We start from the raw sequence: 21,884 nt of genomic DNA, 5'->3' as shown, positions 1-21,884 counted from the left end.
TACTGAAATTCATCGGGAGTTGTGCCTAGTGTATGGACCTACAGTAATTAATGAAGAAAACGTTAGACAATGGTGTCGAGACTTTAAAAATGGCCGCACAAATGTGCATGACGAAGAGCGGAATGGCAGGCCCAATATTTAGACCGACGAAATCATTGAACAAGTGAACCGAATGCTGGTATGTGATCGACGATTTACGATTACTGTTCTGGCTGATGAATTTCCGCATGTTGGACGTATCTACTCGTACACGATTGTCACAGAAAAGCGCATATCACAAATTGTGTGCAAGGTGAGTACCGAAAATGCTCACCGATCAACACGAAGAGTAAAGAATGCGTAGTGGAGGAGCGTTTTTGAATCGCCATCGACATGATGATTTGTTTTCCTACATTGTTACTGGCGACGGGACGTGGATAGCCTACACCAATGCACAATCGAAACAACAGTCAATACAGTGGCGCCTTTCAAGTTCTCCAGAACCTAAAAAGTTTGGCAATCTCCGTACTCTAGTCAAAAAATGTTGGCTACCGTTTTTTGGGACGAAAAGGGCGAAATTTTGGTTGATTTCATGGAACATGGATCAACAATTACAGCTGACGTATACTGTGAAGCGCTTACCAAAATGAGACGTGCGATCCAAAATCGACGATGGCGGAAAATGTCGGCCAGCGTAATCCTCCTTCACGCAACGCATGTCCTCAAACCGCTGCCTTAAACAAGAAGAAGATTCAAGATTTTCGTTGGGAACTTTAGACCACCTCCATATAGTCCCGATCTTGCACCTAGCGACTACTTCCTCTTCTTGCATTTGAAAAAGTGGCTTGGTGGACAACCGTTTGAAAAATAGAGGTACTCAAGACTGCTGTTGTCAAGTGGTTCAATCCCAAGCGGCGAACTTCCATGCAGAGGGGTTAAAGAAACTAGTGCAACGTTACGAAAAGAGCTTAGAACTGAATGGCGATTATTTGGAAAAGTGAAGTAGATAAGTAAACTAGAACTAAAAGTAAAAATTTTTTCTCACGAGTTAATTCTTTTGAATGACCAAACGGCCCTTACTTCATGAATATGCCTCGTATGATTATAATATAACTATAAAATAAATAAGTTGAAATAATTAAAAGTTCCTGGAGTTACAAGATCTGGAAAAACCTTTCTCTCTGTTTGTCCTACAATATATATTTTTAAACAGAAATTTATAAATCTAGAAAAAATAAACATATTTTAATAAACTTCAGTATTCTTTTTAAACTAATATCTTTAAAAAAATAAATAAATTTTATATTACTAAAAATAGCGACCACTTAATTTTTTATTTCACTCTACTTTTGAGTATACGTATTGTACTCAAAAACGTTATGTAGAACTAGTAACTCAATAATGTTTTTCATTATAACTTGACAGTTTGGTCTGGATCTGAAAAAACAAAATTTAATTTTGTTCACAACGAAGCGCTTAAAAAAATGTTGGCCAATGAACAATACTTTCTAACACTAATAGTTCTTCAGCTGTCATGAAGTGATTTATATACATTGTGAAATATCCCTAAAATGACCAATCCCGGTTCCAGACGATTTTGGTGTTCTGTAGAGGTGGTCACCTTAGAGAACATGACTGTCAGTGTGCCTCTGTCACTGCCAGTGAGACTTGGTTGGAAAAAGAAGGCTATGATAATCTTGGGCATACATGACTATAAAAATTAAAGAATAAGTATTGTATTTTTGTACATGATTTAAATCTATATTTTCTTGTCTTATTTTTTTAATTAAATTTTATTTTTGTAAATGATTAAAAACCTTTTGCTCTAGAATTAAAATTCTCTCCTAATCTGATATTAAATTTGGGCCAATGTTTAGTTTTATACCAAAAGAGACAACAAATTAGTGGTCGCCTTTAATGAATATTTGATGGTTTTAGTGGGATTAGGATTAGGAAGTGGTCATTTTAGAGAACAATAATATTTTTAGTACTGCAATTTATTTATGTTCTGAGAAATACTGATCTTTTCGGAGGTGGTCGCCGTGAGATATTTCACTATATATATAGTGGGAAAGATTTGCAATATATATATATATATATATAAAATAACTAGCATAACTTTCCCAGCTACTCCGTTCCAGTCAAACAATACACTGCAAAGCTTTATCATCGCAAAATCTTTCCAACTTTGCCAGAGTGTTTTTGCAAATTCAAGCATTAAGGATCTAATGTCATTTTACTTAATAAATAAAAAAGCTTGATTTAAAGGGAAAATATTGAAAAACTCAAATATGTAACTTATATGAAAGTAATAAAAAAAAAATTGCTACTCATTTTGGGTCCAGAATATAACATAGGTGCTAAAGCTACGTTCATTTTGATAGTACTCTAAGTAATGAAGACAAATGCAAAAAAAAAATTTTTTAATAATAAAAATTAAGAATTAGTCAAAAAATAGAAAAACAGAATATATATTTTTTTGAGATAGGGAATAAATTTTAACAAAACATTTTCTAAAAATATTCATAAATAGGTAGGTTAAGCTTAATAAATTTGCTTAAGTAAAAATTTCTCTATCCTCCCTTCATTAAAGTTAAAACCAAAAAAAATAAAATTGTCAAAAACGTTTTTTCTGATTTTAGGTCCAAGGTCTAAAAAAAGACATTTCTTAATAGCTCCATATATTAAGTAAAAAAAAAAAAAAATCTTTTGTAAATTATTTTACTTCCTTATACGAAGTAGAGGAAGTATTGTGATTGCGAAAAATTTCGGTTTTCAGATTTCAACAAAAAATATTATCCATTTTGATTAGTATCGACGTGAAGTCTTTACACACGTATGTATCTCGTATAACTCAAAAACGATTTGCCGTAGGATGTTGAAATTTTGGATTTAGGACTTTTGTAACATCTAGTTGTGCTCCTCCCCTTTTGATTGCAATCGACTGAACCAAAAAATCCCAAAATCCATAAAAATTTGAATTTTGGACTTTCTTAACTGCAGTACGAAGCCCTCATTGAGAACTTTTCAGTGATATATCCATAAGTGATACAGTCAGGTTTCTGATTACAACATGAGAGGCTCGTTGATCCTTCCTTGTGGAAGTATGACCTATCAGACCGTGCTCCCGAACAACATGTATAATCTTCTTGTACGCCTTGATGTCCCTAGAAATTATTCTCAGCTCCTTACCTCCAACCAGTCAAATTCTGTAATCACTCTTGCACACAGCTACTCTCAGCAGCTCATACAGCTTCAGCACGTCATTTATTCTGTAAAGCACAACCGGAGGAGGCTTGATTGGCTCAAGTTGGTTCACAACTTCCATATTCTCTAGTGGAAGGCCACTAAACCTATTCAATAGTGGTAAGTTGCCATTGCTAGAACTACAATTCACTGCTCCTGCTCCTCAGCACAGGTATCATCCTCCACTGACTAGTATTAGGCTGAGATTCCATGATATTAATAAGGCTTTAAATATAATTAGTCCAACATTTTGACATGTACTTATCTGATCAGATTCCATGAGTGCCTTACATGTGATTGTGACATGTACTCCAGACACCCTATTGTATGTGAGATTCAGTGAGTTAGTTGTCAAATGACTCAACATAATACAATTGTGAGCTTCTGCTAGATCCTCAGCCATATTGGAATTTCAGGCAATGAGGCTGCTGATAGTGAGGGAAAAGAGGCTTGATTCCAGCCTCCTTTCACCAATCGCATTGTTTCGAACAATCTTATCTGTTTCCTGAAGAGGGTGGTTCATGATGAGTAGCAAAGTGAATAGGAATGCAACCATTAATAATAAACTTTATCCATATTTGCCGTCTGTGAACAGGGCACACTAGGCTCACTCATGGATATCTGATGACACAAACAGATGCACTCGTTTGTGCTTGCTGCAACTGCCAATTGTTCACCACATCCTAGTGGATCATATCTATTATGCAGCATTGCATCACATGTTTAAACTAGGAGCTGATATTCAAAGTACTTTGGGAAAAATGAAAAAAATGTCATCTAATCTTTTATGATTTCTCAGGTCCATCCGTTTATATTCAAATATTTGAGCATTCATTTGTAGCTGTCAGCTAATTATACAATTTTGTGTATAGCACATGGAAATTTTATTGTTTTAATTTAAATTACTGATGTAATATTTCATTATGGTTTTATTTCAATGACTGGGTTTTTAGTTTTTAATTTAATTCTTAATTGTTAATTTTTAATATTTATTTACACACTAAATAAATATCATGTCCAGGAAAAACATTTCATTGTACATCCAGGAAAAAACAAACTTCTCCTGGGACATTCAAAAGCTGTTCTACTCATGAAAATAATGGATAAAGTTCATACATATGTCCTAAAATGCATTGTTTGTGAGTTACAGCTAGTCAAAGAACTTGCTTAGATTTCAGCTAACCTGGTGAAATCAGGTCATACTGACATTTTTAGGGCGTTAATTAAGGTACAGGATTAGTGATTTCTTATGGTTTTTGACGTAAAAAATCAAATAAATTGGATCACAGAATTGTATCTGCATAGTTTTTGAGAAAGCTGGGGTGAAAATCAATAAATTGGGGTAAAAAATGCTGGTTTTTATGTTTGACATACCTTGTTAAATGGGTAATAAAAACAAAATTTGTAGAGAACTTAATTCTGAATAAAATGGTGTAACATAAGTTGAATAAAACAAAGAAAAATTTGAATTTTATTTAGAAAAAGTAAACTACTATACATTTGTCAGAAAAGTACTTTTTAACATAAGCAAAAAACAAATTCTTTTTTGGTGATGTGAAAAATTTGTGAAAACAAAATTTACAGTTAAATAATTTTAAAATCTTGGAAATTACACAACAATTGTAAAATAAAAATTATGTAGATAATAATTTCTTATTAATAACAGAAACAATAAATTATTTTAAAAATTATTATTTCAAAGTTGGCCATAAAATAACAGCAGCTGGTTAACAATGGGCGATACTGTATTAGTGTTTAAATCATTCTCCAAAGTACATTACATAAATTGGGTACTGTTAACTGTGTTGTCTTTGGCAAAATCTTTCTGTGAATTAGTTTGAACATGATCAGTTTGCCATTGAAGTAATGCCATACTTATTTATAACAGAGTACATTTATATGGTATTTACTTCAGGAGTAAGTAATGGTAACGCTACACCTGATGCCGTAGAATATGAAATACATTTTCAGAGCCCCAGGATTGCAGATCCCAAAACAATTTGCACAACTTTATGCAATCTTTGGGGAAATAGGTTCACTACCTAAAATTCATACCAGCTAAGAATGATCTATCCAACACAATGTTGTTATCAATAAAATTATCAATGCAGTTCAGCGTAGTCCAGGCACCAGTACACAACATCTTTCTAAGCTTATCAGAGTTTCACATTTGATGGTTTGAAGAACACTTAAACAAAAACATTTTATTACTATCATAAACAGTCAGTTCAACATCTACACCCAGGAGACAGATCATTTTGTTTGGAGTTCTGTAGCTGGTGGAATACAAATCAATAACTCTAAAAGTATATTTTGTTTACCAATGAGGCGAATTTCACTCGAGATTGCGTCAAAAACTTATAGAATGAGCATACATGGGTAGAAATAAATCCTCATGAAATGGTGGAAGGCAATTTTCAACACCCATTTAGCATCAGTGTATGGTGCAGCCTTCTTCACAATCAGCCGTTTGGACCGTTCATATTACCTGGCCACTTAAATGCTGAGGTCTACTTGGACTTTCTTCAAGAAGAATTGCTGCAGCTGCTTGAAGCTGTTCCTCTAGCACTGAGATTCAAAGTATACTTCCAGCATAATGGCATGCCTCCCCACTTTTCGTGTGCAGTTTTTACTCATTTATCACTAATTCCCTGAGAAATGGATCGGTTGTGGAGGTCCACATTCCTGGACACCAAGTTCGCCTGATCTAACACTTTTAGTTTTTTGCTTCAAGGATGGGTGAAAAATATTGTATATAAAACAAAAATACATTCTGGAGAGAATTAATTGCATTATGGATGCAACTGAGCAGTTGAAGGATCCCCTGAAGAACTACGACGGTTATTTTTTTCCAAGGTCCGATCGGTCACAAAATTAAAACCACAGTGAAAATAAAAAACTTTTAATTTGTAACAAGTACTTACATAGTTACGCTATTTCTCTACATAGTTGCCACTCCGATTTAAACATTTGTCGTAGCGTGGTACCAACTTTCCAATACCCTCGTCATAGAACGGAGCCGCCTGTGTTTTCAGCCATGTTTCTACGCACACAGTTTGCGGTACTGAAGTCTCTCACTCACAATGGTGTAGAGAGCTGACCTTGAAATTTCAGGAAATGAATCACTCAATACAGAAATTGTAAAACTGAAGATTTTCTCGAATTGCCTCATCCACTTGCTCAACGAGATCATCGGTTGACACTCGCTTCCTTCCCTGACCGTCTGCATCATGAACATCTGTACATCCTCTGCTTTAAAGTTCCTGCACCATTGTCGCACTTTAACGTCACTCATTGAAGTTTCACCATACACATTACTTATTCGTCTATGAAATTCAGCTGCATTACACCCCTCAGCCTGAAGAAATCGAATTACCGCACACACTTCACACTTGGCAGGAGATGCTATTGTTGTAGACATGTTTACATGCTAGCTGCGTGTTCAGAACTAAACAAAGTGACGTGGCGTGATTGAAGGCCATACTAGAGACGCTACACAACACATATGTACAAAGGTTCATCCGATTTTTGCGCGGGTTTTTATTTCGCAACCGATCGAACCTTGAAAAAAAATAACCCTCGTAAAAAGAGCAGCGAAAGCGTGCCAAGAAATATATTGAAAATGACAGGGTCATTTTTGGACATTTATTATAAAGTGGTACATACAATACACTGGTCTTGTCTACTGTTCTTAATAAAATTTAAATTTTTCTAACTTTTCTTTGTTTTATTCAACTTTTCTTACATCATTTTGTTCAGAATAAAATTCTCTACAAGTTCTGTTTAATGTTTTATGTGTTTATTACCCATTTAACAAAGTTACTGCACTTCAAACTTAAAAAACAGGTATTGAAAACCCAATTTATTGTTCACCCGAGATTTCCCAAAAACTACTCCAGATACAGTACTGGGACCCATTCGATTCTCAGTTCAAAAGCCATAACAAAGCACTAATTTTTCCCCTCAATTGATGTCCTAATAATTTCAGTATGACCTCATTTCACCAAGGTAGGTGAAATCCAAGCGAAATATTTCACTAGCCTAACTCACAAATGAACCATTTTAGGACGTATGCTTATATGAACTTTTATTATTATTTTCATGAGTAGAATAGTGTATGAAAAAGTCCAAAGAGAACTTCGAGATACAACCTAGTATACTTTGAAGTATGATTATTTATAATCATTCAGCATACTTTTCAACAAAATTTTCATTACCTATGTAAAAAAACTACAGCTATAACCCAGCTGACGTCAGGGCAAGAACAACATCAGCAACTGAAGATGACTGCAAGAACGGCTGAAAATATTATGATTCGAGTTCTAAAAACTCTGTATTTTATAAATTTAATTTAGTGTGTCACTTAAAAAGTTGATAGTTATCAAAATATGAAATATCAATTTATTTTGAAATGAAAAGAATGAAATCATTCTTCTATTGTTTATTTAGATTTCCAATCTCCTCCATGTCCACATTTCAAATCTCTCCAGTCTTTCTTCGTCTCTTTCATTATATAAGTCACATCTGTGTAGAAGTTTACTTCAAAAACAAAACAACATAAGATGCTTTTCAAGTTTAATCTTTTGGACATAATAAATTCTTTCTCTTAAGTTCTTCTTTAGTCATTACTATTCTAGTTTTTATTTACACTTCACTTCAGTTAATGTATTTGCTAAATATCTGTAATGGTTTATCTGTTCACATATTACTTTTTATCCTTACTCTCTTTTTCCCAACACTCAATCATGTTTGGATTCCCTTGGCTTCTCTTATACCTTTCAAACATGAAAATCTAATGCACTTTACAATAAGTGAAAAAATTAATATTTGAGAAGATATAAAACTGTAGTTAAAATAAAACTTTTGTATATGTATTCACATCAACATGGTCTTATTATTTAAAAAGAGAGCCATAATGCAAATAAACCACTAGAAACCCGCTTTCTACTACTTTTATCATTATTATTTTTTTTTATTACATAACAGCAATACCAGTTTTAATAATATTTGCTTGGGAAGTTAATTCAAAGCTTATTATAATAAAGCTTGACTGAAACATGTTCTAATGTTCAACACGAAACATTTATAAGAGAGTATTCCACATCAAAAAATGTTCAAATGATCACTCCTGTTCATAATTACAGTTAAAAAACTTTAATTTTTTATCACTTAATCTTTTATCTATAATTTCAGTTTGATTGATAAAAATAAAATTCTATGCATGATGATAGTAGTACATGGCCACACCTGTATGATGCTAGTCTATTATAATTTTACTTTAAAAAAAGCCATACACCAGCAATACAAAGCATTTTGCATAATAGCTTGAAAGAAATCAATGTAACAAAATAAGATGTAAATGAATCCCACAAAAACAATTGTAATAAAGTAACAAATAACAGAATTAATAATTATTTGATATTTTGTTAGCTTTGCTGGAGCCAGCAGATGGCTACATTCATTGTTTGCAATGGGCCTACTGGTAGCTTGTTATATCTCTGGATTGCAGGGCTAGAAAATAATTATAATTACAGAAAGGTAGCCAAGAAGTCGGTATTGAAGAGAGCCTTTAGATTTAAATATAACCGGTCCAGGTTGGCCTTGTTCTATCTCTTCTGTACAGGAAATTAAGTTTTAATTTCATACTACTCAAACTACTCAAATTCTAGATTAGCTGGTCTTGGATTCAATTCCATACTACTCAAACTAATAATTCTAGATTAGCTGGTCTTGGATTCAACTCCAAAGAAGAGTCTGGCATTATTTTTCTCCTATCATTTCATCCACCTCATCTTCATCAAGAAAATTAGCATGTAGTATTTCTCAACTCATAATAATAAAAAATACATTTTGAAATAAATAATATTAAATTCTGTAAATAAATACAAAGTGATCTAAGTAGAAGTGTAAGGAATCCCATCTCAATACAAAATAAATATTAATTAATAAGAAGAACAATCTTTAAATTTAAAATAAATAAATAATTCCCAGATTTAAAGTATGGTAGCGTACAAATTAATTCAAACACAAATGTTATTTAATAAAATGCAACTTTATTTAGAAAAAAAAATTCATACCTGTACAATTTGTAAAAACCTAATAATTAATATGTCCTCTTTATTCTTAATAATTTTACACAGACAATTTGGCATCGATTCAACAAGTATACTACACATTTTTTGAATCCATCATGAAACCATACCAATATTATTTCTTTATGAGGACAATTTTTTGTTATAATTCATTTTTGAGTTTTTTTTTGACTATTGCTCAAAACATTTTTTGCACATTGTTGTTGTTAAATGTGCTTTTTAGCTGGCCAATGCGCTTTCCATTCAGCGAAAAAGAAGTCAACATCTAGCAGTTACCAAAAGTAATCTGTTCCACTGGATACTAATTTTCAATTTAGGCCCACAGCAGATAATTTTGGATCATGTTTACTTTTTCTCACTAATAACTGATCCTGGTTTATAGTAGTGTTTCTTTTACGATCAAAATTTCCCTTTCCTTTGAGGTGAAAAGGAACTAGTTAGTTTCTTTAATTTTTTTTAAATAGCATTCACTGTACCTAGTGCAACACCACACTCAGAAGCTATTTGCTGTTATGTCATAAAACCATAGTGAGAAAGAGAAACATTTTTTTAACACTTTCTTGGAGTTACGCCCACTATTACACAGAGTAATTACAAATGAAATATACACTTTCGATAGCTTATAAAAAATTAAACTGGTGTATGTGAATTCAATGAATGATATGGAATTTTTTAAAGTTTATGTTGGCAATCTGCTCTGCTGCTAATGTCACTGATTGATGTGTCATGTCCATCTTGACAGTCTGACAAGATGGCCACTACTGCAGTAGAGAAAGCTTTTTGTGTGCTCAAATTAGCCAAAACAAACTCAATTACTGTTGTGCACCAACGTTTCAGAACATAATCAGTCTATGACTGGAATAAAGTTTCAAAACACAGAGTACCTGTGTAAAAAGAAAAGTGCTGGAAGACCTTCTGTTTCAGAAGAACAAATTGGTCGGGTTCGTGATGATATCAACGCAGCTCAGGCAAATCGGCAACATCAGCAAGTTTGGAATTGCAAATTCCTCAACCAACTGTATGGAAAATTCTACAGAAATGTTTGAAAATTACACCTTATAAATTATAATTAGTACAAAGTTTAAATGTTGACAATAAAATCTTGCTTAAACATTTTTGTGTGGAGTTGTTGCAGGAATGTGTTGAAAATGACGATGGCTTTTTTCATTGCCTAATTTTCAGTGATGAATGTATGCTTCACATAAGTGAAAAACTTAATAGACATAATGTATGAATATGGGGTACAGAAAACCCAAGAGAAAGTTTACAACTTGTATGCAATTCCTCTAAAGTGAACATGTTATGTGCTGTATTTTCATGAAAGGGTGTACTTTTTTCACAAAGTGACAGTAACTAGAGTAATTTATCTGGACATATTAAGTAAATGGCTTAAGCCTCAACGTGAGGAAGATAGTGATAACTTCGTTTTTGTATGAGATGGAGCTTCGCTTCACTGGCACTTACAGGTTAGAAATTATCTGGATGAATGCCTTCCCAGATGATGAATTGGCCGTACAAGTGATAAAACATGGTATTTAAGCATTGACTACCACGTACTCCAGACTTAACACATTGGGACTACTTTTATGGGGTCATGTAAAAGACAAATTTCTTGTACCGTCTCTTCCTGTTGATATTGACAATTTTAAGCAACGTATCACAAATGCTGTTGCTACCATTGACCAGCATATGCTTGCATGTGTTTGGGACGAACTCCATTACTGTATTGATATCTGTCATGTTACAAACTGTGCACGCATAGAACATTTATAAATAAAAACTTAAAGAATTCTTCTATATAATCATGAAGTAATCAACTCTTAAAATAAAGAACTTATTAAAAATATAAATTTTTAATTAGCTATTGAAAGTGATAAGCTATTCATTTGTAATCACTCTGTATATTCAAGACATACGGAACAAAAAAATACAAGAACATGATTTTGTAATAAAAAATGAAATAAACTGTTACAAAACACCATTTATAACATGAAAATTGCTAAACAACTAAAGATCAATAACGTCACATTATACAGCAATTTAAAGAATAGATGTGGTCAAGCAGTGTAGCCACAATATAGAAATAAACAAAAAAATCCATGTTCAGATTAATTTGCACGCTACTGTAATTATTCCAAATTGCACAATTTTAAGTTAAATTATATCCTGGTTAGAACTTCAGAGACACAATTCAGCAAATAATTTCTTATGCTTTTGTTTTGGCTGAAATCAGCAGCAAAATAAAAGCAAAAATTATTTATTTATTGTTGTAACCCATTTGTCTACTTCATAAATATCATAAAATTATGTTTATTTTCTTTGACACCTTACAATAACAGAATAAAGATTAAATACGACTGAATATTTAAATAACACTCACCCCTAATGCGTCTGTACATTTGATACAGATTAGAGAATCTCATGCCCCTTACACTACTTCCTGATGTGAAAAAAGGAACTGAAGGACCTTGAGTAAATAGCCGCAAAAGATTTGGAAAAAATAATCTAGTAGATCCTAGAAAATTGAAATTATTTTACACAGAATACTACAAATCTTTATAACAACTCATTCAAGGTAAAGAAAAATGAATCAAAATTTAATCAGAAATCACCAGAAAACAATAGGTAATGGTAAAAATGTACCAGATTAATTACTAATACTTTTATGTATTCTATATATATAATACATTATGTCATGAGTGATTCATAATCAATGCCCAGCAAAAACTACTTAAAATAAATTGATGAAAATTTGTATACACATTCTTCTTATGGTGTAAGTGCATACTAAGAAAGGATTTTATGAAATTCTAAGTTTAAAGGGTTAAAATGAAGTATCAGTGAAATTTAGTATTTTTTTTTTTTTTAATTTCTCAGTAATGAATAAAGACATCATTTGATTTTTGGTGTGAATGTCTAAAACCGTCTCTCAATTTTTACAATTGTGTGTTAAAAAATTTAAATTCAGAAATGGTTTTTGAAATGAAAAAAAAATTGGATTTTTTAATTTCTTTTTAAAACCTGACTATTTTTTTAATTTCTTGATAACAGATGAGGATTTTAACTTGTTTCTGGTGTGTTAATTTTCATGTAAATATATGAAAATGAATTTTTAGATTTTTTGAAATCTGATCTTGAAAGGGGTGAAGGAAGGTAAAAAGATTTTGAACAATACTGGCAAATTTTCCCAATTTCTGACTATACTAAACAAGATAGTCAATAAATTTAGATTTGCAAATACTCTTCAGATAAATAACTAAAAACCATTTTTTTATGATAAATAATAAAAAAAAAGTGAAAAACAGTTTGAAATGTTTTTATGTTTTTTGAATTTTGAATTTTTAAGGGTTGCAATGGTGTGTGGCATGTCAGATGAACCAACACATTCACTGCCACTGTTACTATATGTGCAATGTGATTGACTGCAACTGTATCCGATTGCTTGACTAAAAAAAATATAAAATTGACCGTGACAGAAAACACAAGTAACCAAATAGTGTGGGTAAAATCATGATAAGTCATGCTAACACATGCACGTGCGCACACAATTCTTTCCTTATATATATATATACACATATAAACTAGCCATTCAGGGTTTGGTTTGCTTGCCCTTCCTGGCTAGCCAGACTGCCTGTTTGTAATAGCATCATATGAGAATCAACCGACCAATTGCTGTCAAATTTTCAGGATATATTCGTGTTATCCCAAGGAAGGTTTTAAAGCCATAGATCAAACCTTGATTTTAACCCATAGATCCTAATCCTCTTGAGGATGAAGCTGTGAATTTTTCCTCTTAGACAATGACCTACTACTGTTTTTGATTTTGTTTTTTGATGTAAAAATAACAGACTGCATGTTTTATAACAAATCTGATTTCTAGCTCTCTACCTTGACCTTTTCCCAAGATATAAGGTATTCTAGAGTAATGAAAGGGGAACCAATAAGGATATGTTCATCTACAGCAGGAGCTTCTAGGTCAACAATGTGGGAAACATTAGAGAAAAGAGTTTTCATGTTTCAATTGTTATTTGTCAGAATTGTGTTGAATTAAACAGTGACTTCTGTAATGTAATATGTCTTTCTATATATGGAATGTTATCAAAGGTAGTTTAATAAATTTAGATGAATTTGGATAATTGCATCTCTCCTGCAGTTTTCTGGCTAGACGGCAAGGGTGACTGAAGCAAGCCCTAGTACATATTTTATTAATTTATTTTATTTTACATTATAATTGCATAACACCACTCGCATAGAAATAATAAATCTGTGACAGACATAGTCACAGTATATACATAAAATAACACAACAACAAAACTAATATAAAAATTACAGTAATAATGCACACTATTTCCAAATATATTCCAGTAGCATATTAGAAACACAGCACAATTAAAGGTAATTTCCATAAGATCTAATACATTTTACATTTATTATCCTTGTTTGAGTATCTGGAAAATGATGAGGAATGTATTTTACTTTTGTATATATTTTTAAAGTCAATTCCAAGTTATTTTTATAACTCATTCCTCTGTACTATTATACAAATATAAATAAATAACTAGATCCACCAAGAACAAAATAAAATTAAATCAGGTAGGATGACTCTTATCTTATATCATCATAAATACACAATAGTACTTTCACAAATTTCTCGCATCTAAATTGATCCAATCTTTTAATTGTTCACGTAAAATTATATAATACACAACATTAATAAAATAAAATCTTGATAAATAATAATTTTAATAGAACTTAAATCTTAAGCCACTAAAATTCTACATAGACTTTTAAAACTTTAATACAGAATAATGCTGCTTCTTCTCAACTACAAAACGGCAACCAATAGACTGCTTTTTATCCTCTGTTGCTTGATTTTCTCCTATTTTGAGAATGTAAAATTTTCCTCACGTTAAATATTCCATTTAAAGTACAGTGCATATAATTAATAATACTGTAAATATTTTGTTTTAATTTATTTTAAAATACATAAATCTACATCTTTTAAAAATGTTGTGAATTATCTGTAAAGTGAATTTCCAAAATTAAATTATCCACAAATAAATTACTGGAAATTGACTTTATATATATATATCTATTTATTCTTTACAAAATAGTTATACTCCCCTTGCTATTTATAGTTATAGTGATTGTGGATTTTTCACAGGAAAAACCAGTGTTTATTTATGCTGTTTACAGTGAACAATATGGTTAAAACTCACATTAATATGGAAATAAAATGATCCATTAGCTGTCTTATAATGATAATTCTCCGCACAGCCTTTTTTCTAAATTCCCTAACTCTGCTTTACTGTAAGAGAGTAAATAAAAAACATATTTTTTTTATTATACTATACAGTCTTTTTGTAGAATAGTTTTAATTTGAATAATAAGAATGCACAAGTTAAATAAATGTGTACAAAAAGCTATAATGTATAAATTATACTTACTATTTACACTCACACCAGGTATATCCCAACCAATGGTTAACTTATCTCTATTGTCTGAACAATTATTTAATGAAGATTTACCAAGATCAAAATGTGTAAAACTCATATTGAAAACATAACCGTCAGGAGCTACTAAATGCCAATTACAAATAGTGTCTGATGGATAAGATTCAGGAAAATTTGGTGACACTATCTCACCAGTATTTTGATGGTAGTATGTTCCACCACACTTATCTATAAGATAAACATAAATAAAAGTTTTAATTTATCATTTACTAGGAGCTCATATGTTATTTGAAGAAATATGTAAAACTAGTAAAATTAGAATAATAATAATAAGTGAAATTTTAACAAGAATTCTACATTTCATAACTAACATAAACTGCAAAAAAAAAGAAAGAAAGGGTTGGGAAGAGGATATTAAAAAGAGACAAATTACAAGAGAAAGAGAGTGAGAAATGTGTGAAAGAGATCAATTGGGTCATTAAGTAGACTGAAAAATTTCTTTATTTTAACATATATAAAAAATGCACAAACAAAAATTAAATATTCCATTGTACTTTATAATGAAATATCTTTTAAAATGTAATTGTTAAATATGAGATGCAGCTGTAAATTTTGTGCAATACATAAAGAAGTTGAAATACCTTAGGTGATACATCTGTCATGTTTGACAATCTACATGTGTGTTATGATCAATAATTCTCCAACATTATAATGTCCACCCGCACACATTGCACTTCACTACGACTCTTGTGAAGCTGAAATTTGAACCTATTTCACAACCCCCACAATCACTAGCTTTGGTGTACTGTGATTTTCACTTCTTTCAACAAATAAAGAGGGTTAATAGTATATATTTAACGATCGTTGATAAACTGTAGGATGCAATAAGGTCATGGATCAAGGAAAGACTGCCAGAATTCTTCATAAACAGAATGAGAAAACTGGTTTACTGTTGGGAGAAATGTAAATGATGATTACATTGAAAAATAAATATGAATTTTTCTTGCAAATAAAATGCAATTTTATATCATTGTTTCATTTGACTATCTCTTTTTATCTGCAAGTTATGAGTGACTGTGCATGATATTTTAGCCACCCTTATAATAATGCATGTCCATTTTAATTATAATATTCGTAACTTCATATATAAAATTTTGTCAATATTCAAATAATTTATCAACATATTGACATATAAACCACCAAAACACAGTAATTAAATAAGTTAAACTTACTATATTAATTTCTAATAACTAGTTTTTATCGTATTCCACATCTTCAGTTGAAATTAAATTTTATATATTACCTTTTAATTTTTTGTAATTTTATTTGAAATTATGTTTTATAAATAATTTTTTACACATTTATGTCATATATATTTACATTTTATGTATAACAATTTCAAATAAAATTACAAAAATTCACTTGCATAATTAAGGGCTATCATTACATGATCATGACATGATTTATTACAATTAATAGTAATCTGTTGAGTGGCTGTAGCTCACACAAGTTATTACATGTACAATTTAATAAATAAATATTTTAGATCATATCAGTACAACATACATGTAGTTGAAGTTAAAGAAAAAAATGGCAACCAAAATAAAAGAATCACACAATTACTTTCAAAAAGAATAATAAATAAGTTAATCCACAAATGATTTATCATTACATTTAAATTACAAATCGTGAAACAAACTCTATTCAACTGTAAATGAAATAGAAAGGTAAAAGACTTGTTATAAATCAGCAAGACAAAATGTGCTTTAAACTTTTATATATGATTAAAAAATAAATAAGATAAAATTGGCATTTAAATCTTTAAATATTAGCAAATGCAAATCCAATGTTTTTTTCTGAACTATGATATAGTTTCTACCTAAGGTGTGCTGTTGTTAATGATGCTTGTTTTGTTAAAAAGTGATTACAAAACATGTTTAGGGTGAGGTTAAATAGCACATCTGATCTTTTTATTATCAATTAATTTAATTCAGAACTTTAAACTTTCTGAGCTTTAGTTTACTTCGCAATTCAATCCCAGGTTTTCAAAAGAGACTCAACCACTTTCTGTTAGCCAAGAACAGGCATATCTGATCATTAATAACTACAATTGACACTCGATGATAGTAATAATAATAGTTTACAATATTAACTCTAAATCCAAAACCAAATTAAAAGTATTAATACTAAGTAAGATTTACTCAAGATATTCTGTAGATATATTTTTGCAATATCATTGGTGTTATTTTCTAAAACAGGTTTTATCTGTTATTTTCTTTTAACACAATTATCACTGCTCTTTAAATTTATATATATATTAAACAGGCCATAAAGTCACATAACCCAAAACGGTTGCAATCCTACATTTGCAAGACTGTTGTTGAAGGGTTCCTAACAGCAAATATATTGCTGAGTCTGTGCTAGATCCAAAGACATAGATTGTTTCCTTCCATCTTTCAATAGTTTCACAGTAATACAACAAATACAACAATTTCACAAACCCAATCAAGTATATTTGGAACATTATTTAATTGTTCAGCCTTTTTCTGAATTTCACCATTTTTTATGGTTAATTTTCCCAATAGTGCAATAATAAATAAATTAGCTATATTTCATGTAGTGTCTAGATTTGTGAAACAAAAAATTTGGCTGATCACAAACATACAAGTTGTCAGTGTTACATCAGTGTTACATGATGACAGTTTGCATGACAATTCATCAATTGCTTTAAAACTCTATGGGAAAGTTTTTCAATTAAGTTGAATTTTCAGTCAAAGTTGTTCACAAGGCTACAAAAAAACTTCAGTAATGCCCATATCAAATAAAGTAGTATAGAAATATTGGGAGACTGACTTTAACAGATGACTTCAGTAATCTTCAAACAGATGATATGTATGTTTTGGAAAATTTTTATTGTTATTAATTTCTTTTAAACGAAGCACAGTTTAATTTTTTTTTGCATTAATAACCAAAACAATACAACTTGGAGCTATGAGAATCCTTACATTTATCACAAAAGGCATTGCATTCTCAAAAGTTGGAGTTGGTGTTTCAAGATCAAGAGTGTGGATCCACTTTTTTTATAGAAAATTTAACTGCAGATTGATATTCAGAATTTTTTACAAATCGTTGCTTGAAACCAAAGAGTACAGCAAAATGATGCTACATACAATGGCAGTTCAACTATGAAGTTGTAACGTGAATTTTTCAATGACTATAATTTCCTGTAGACAGTGGTCTCCATGGTCCCCAGATTTCTCACCACTAAATTTTTATTTATGGGGTCATCTGAAAGGTACTGTGTTTTCAAGAATATCCACACACTTTAGATGAAATGAAAGAAGATATCAAAGACAGCATCATTAACATCAGCACAGCAAATCTATGGAAAATTGCACTGGACATAAAGAAACAAATTGATGCCTGTATCAATGCTCAAGGCGAAACATCTTTAACTTTATTGTGATATATAGGTTGAAAGCAATTAAAAATATAATATGCTTAGTTTCTTATATCATATAATTAAACACTCTTGTAATTAAACAAATTATTTAATGAATGTCTGCTTTCATACCAAATTTGATTAGAATAAAAATTATTATTCATATAATAACTATACAAACAACTTTAAAGAATAATTAAATAAATAATAATAAATGATCATACTTAGTGAAACAGTCAATAAGAAGCTATCTGATGGCAGTGAAGTATCAACTACATATTTTACCCGCAAATTATTTCCTGCAGTCATTTCATACATTAATGGAGTTTTACATATGTTATCAATTAAAGGAGAAATTTCAGTAGCACCATCACGTAGCTCAATATACTCTTTCTGACAGTCACTAAACATAAGATATTAATATTAAAGGAAAGGAAAAAATATTAATACACAATAAAATTATTTTAGCTATCAAAAATTAAAATATGAATTTTGGTTTAATTTTGCGATATTATTTTACCCATTTATTCAGAGCTCTTATTCAAACTAGAAATTTGAAAATCTAATAAATCGGAAATCTAGAAATCACCCCATTCTAGATATCTGGATTGACTTTATAAATAGCCAAATATCATTAAAAATATATCATATATTTCACCATATATATATACATATATATATTAATAATACATTTAGTCATCTTTTTTAACTTCCTCAGAGATGTATTTTTACATTTTTGGGTTGTTGATTTATTGGTTTCCTGTTTCTTTCTTATGGGTATTTCTTTCTCATATCTTTTATGTTTCCTATGTGTATTTCTCTTAAATGAAATCATCTGTTTTAACCTTCAACTGGTGAGGTGACATCAAAATGATGGTGCACGTCTAGTCATTACAGGATTACCCCCACCTTTGATCATATAATGAAACATGCTTTGCAATAACTGGTTATTTTTATTTTTAGTTAGACTGCTACGCACTGTAAATTTTTACAGTGTCTGATTTTTCTCAATCGAGTGTTCGACGTCAAAGTGAAATGTACTCACCATTTATGTAAGTACAATCTCCTTTTGTAAAATGATCAAATAATGCGGATTTTTGCTTAAATATTAATTTCTTTGCATCTAGTTGTTTCAATTTTATTAGCAAATCGTATTAATTTTTTCCAGTGCAAAAATGAACGTGAATGATCAGAATTTCAAAAAAGCAATCCTTTGTGAACTGGATGGACATGAAAGCAAGGATTCGGATATTGATGAACCAATTACAAGTAAAAATAGGGAACAAGGTGCAAATGGTAACCAAAAATGAGCTAGAGATGGAATTCAAGAGGTGGTTGTTGTGGGAAATGAGGAACAGGCTGTTGATCAGAATGACTATATTGTCAGCGAGCATGACACAGATTCTGAGATCGAAGTTTCAGGAGGTGGTAATAATGTAGGGATTGATAAACATGAGGAAATAGATGAAAACATTTATTGAGTAAAACCAACTTTAGATGGTCTAAGGTAGAACTGAAAAGAAATGTCCGAGTTGCGACACATAATATATTACAAATTGGTAACAGGCGTAATATTCAAAATGAAAGTGAAATTGAAATATGGAATAATCTGTTTTCCTATTTTAAAGTGTTTTACTGCATTAAAAAGGGTTTTAAAGTATTAAAGGTGTTTTAAAAACCTTTATTCACTTAACAATAACTAAAATTAGAAATTTATTTTAAAATGACAAAAAGTAATAAAAAACTAAGGGGTGTCAAATGATGTCACCTCACTGTATGCGTCTGTGAAACGTCACCTCACTAACTGAAGATTAATTAACCTTTACAATAGTGTTATTATAGTCTAATGATCAGCTGATAATTAATTTACATCATTCATTCATTAAATAAAATAATAAAATAAAAGTGCAATGAAATAAATAGTAGTGCTTTTTACAGATTTAAAGTACAACCATGGTAGATGTTGAGTAGTGATTCATAGCTTTATTACACCACTGATCTGAAATAAACACAGAGGATTAAAAGTAAAATTGCAATGCTCCACACAAAACAAAAGTATTGTCAGGATAGCCAATGAATGTCCTAGAAGAACATGCAGTATGCATATCTTAGGATGATCCCTGATAAGTATATCATGATAGAGCATCCTAAGAGCATCTTAGGAGATATAATCTTGGATAGGACATAAAAATGGCTTGTCCTAGATATCTCAAGAGCTATACTGACAAGATATATATATATATATATATATATATATTGATAAAGGACTCACCAGAGGGGGGATTCTTGGGATCTAATATTTATAGTCCCTAGGATATCCTAAAGACATCATCTAAGATCATCAGGAATCCCTAGAACATCTTCAGGCTATGAAGATCTATATCACATCAAATGAACACTACTACGAAATATAAATATAGGTTATGTTACATCTGTTATATTGTGTGGATATAGCTCATAGACGCTCTTAAATATATAATTAATTAATAACTATTTTATTCCGATAAATACAAATTCGACAAAATAAAAATATTTCAGAAATGAGCAGGCCTGTAAATTTGTAAGTATGAGGGCTATTTTTTTTCAACCTCTGATCGTGCATCTAAGTAAACAAGAGATAGGTGAGAGCCAGGTCTGCACATCGTGCTGGCCTCTGTGGCGTGAGTGATATTGTCTTGACCTTTCATCTGGAGGTCAGTCCTGGGTTCAAATCCCAGTCAGGCATGGCATTTTCACATGCTACTTGCCATTCATCTCATTCTCTGAAGCAATACCAATTGGTGGTCCCTGAGGTTAATAAAAAATTAATTAGGTCTGCACATCGTGCAATTGCACGCACCCCCCACCCACCAACACAACCTCTGCCTTGCCAATTCCATTGCATTAGTCTGAGCTGAGCTATGAACAATTGAACATGGCTGCTATGATTGATGCTCCCACCAAGTGTGAGTTGCAAAATGTGATACGTTTTCTCCAAGCAGAAGGATGTAGCACTGCTGAAATCCACCGCAGAATGGTGAAAACTTTATGAATAATGGTAATATATGGGAGCAGTGTAGGAAATTTAAAGAAAGGCGACAGATGTCTATGACAAAGGTGGATAAGGACTCTAGTCTGTCACTACTGTATGCCTGGTTGAGTGTGTTGATGATTTTAGTTTTGTCCATTACAAAACTTTTATTTTGTAACTTTTGTAAGTGAAAACTTATTTACAATAAGTGAACTTTCTGCAGAAAGAATTTCTCCCAGAAATTTCAAGGTCTTCTCTGTACACTATTGTGACTAGAGACCTAGGATACCAGAAACCATGTGCAGGTTGGGTCCCAAAAATGTTAAGTGACTATCACAAAACACAGCGAATGGCGTCAGCCTTAATGTTTCTCACACATTATGATAATGAGGGAAAGAGAATTTTAAAGTTTACCATTACTAGCCATGAGACTTGGATCCAGTATGACAATCCAGAAATCAAAGAACAGTCTAAGCAATAGTTGCACACTTCTTTTCCAAACAAGCCAAAAAAGTTCAAACAGACACTGAGCAACAGGAAAACAATGGCCACAGCTTTTTGGAACCATGAGGTGTCTTGTTGGTGGACTTTATGGAGCAGAGGACAACAATAACAAAGGAAGTTTATTGTGAATCTTTACATCACCTCTGCAGAGCGATCAA

At 31.2% G+C, this 21,884-nt stretch overlaps 1 protein-coding gene across 1 annotated transcript in view; it reads right to left on the bottom strand.

Moving 5' to 3' along the window:
- The window catches only part of LOC142330195 (cubilin homolog), a 170,094-nt gene that overhangs the window by 118,336 nt on the left and 29,874 nt on the right, over positions 1–21,884 (bottom strand). The window contains exons 7-9 of the mRNA XM_075375320.1: positions 18,437–18,615; positions 14,765–14,998; positions 11,698–11,832 (exon numbers count right to left, since the gene is read on the bottom strand). Coding sequence (XP_075231435.1) covers positions 11,698–11,832; positions 14,765–14,998; positions 18,437–18,615 — 548 coding nt within the window. The remainder of the gene's footprint in view (positions 1–11,697; positions 11,833–14,764; positions 14,999–18,436; positions 18,616–21,884) is intronic.

Source organism: Lycorma delicatula, chromosome 9 (assembly GCF_047948215.1).
Source record: "Lycorma delicatula isolate Av1 chromosome 9, ASM4794821v1, whole genome shotgun sequence".
NCBI lineage: Eukaryota > Metazoa > Arthropoda > Insecta > Hemiptera > Fulgoridae > Lycorma > Lycorma delicatula.
The sequence above is the reverse complement of the archived record's forward strand: the minus strand, read 5'-3'. Positions and strand labels throughout refer to the sequence as shown.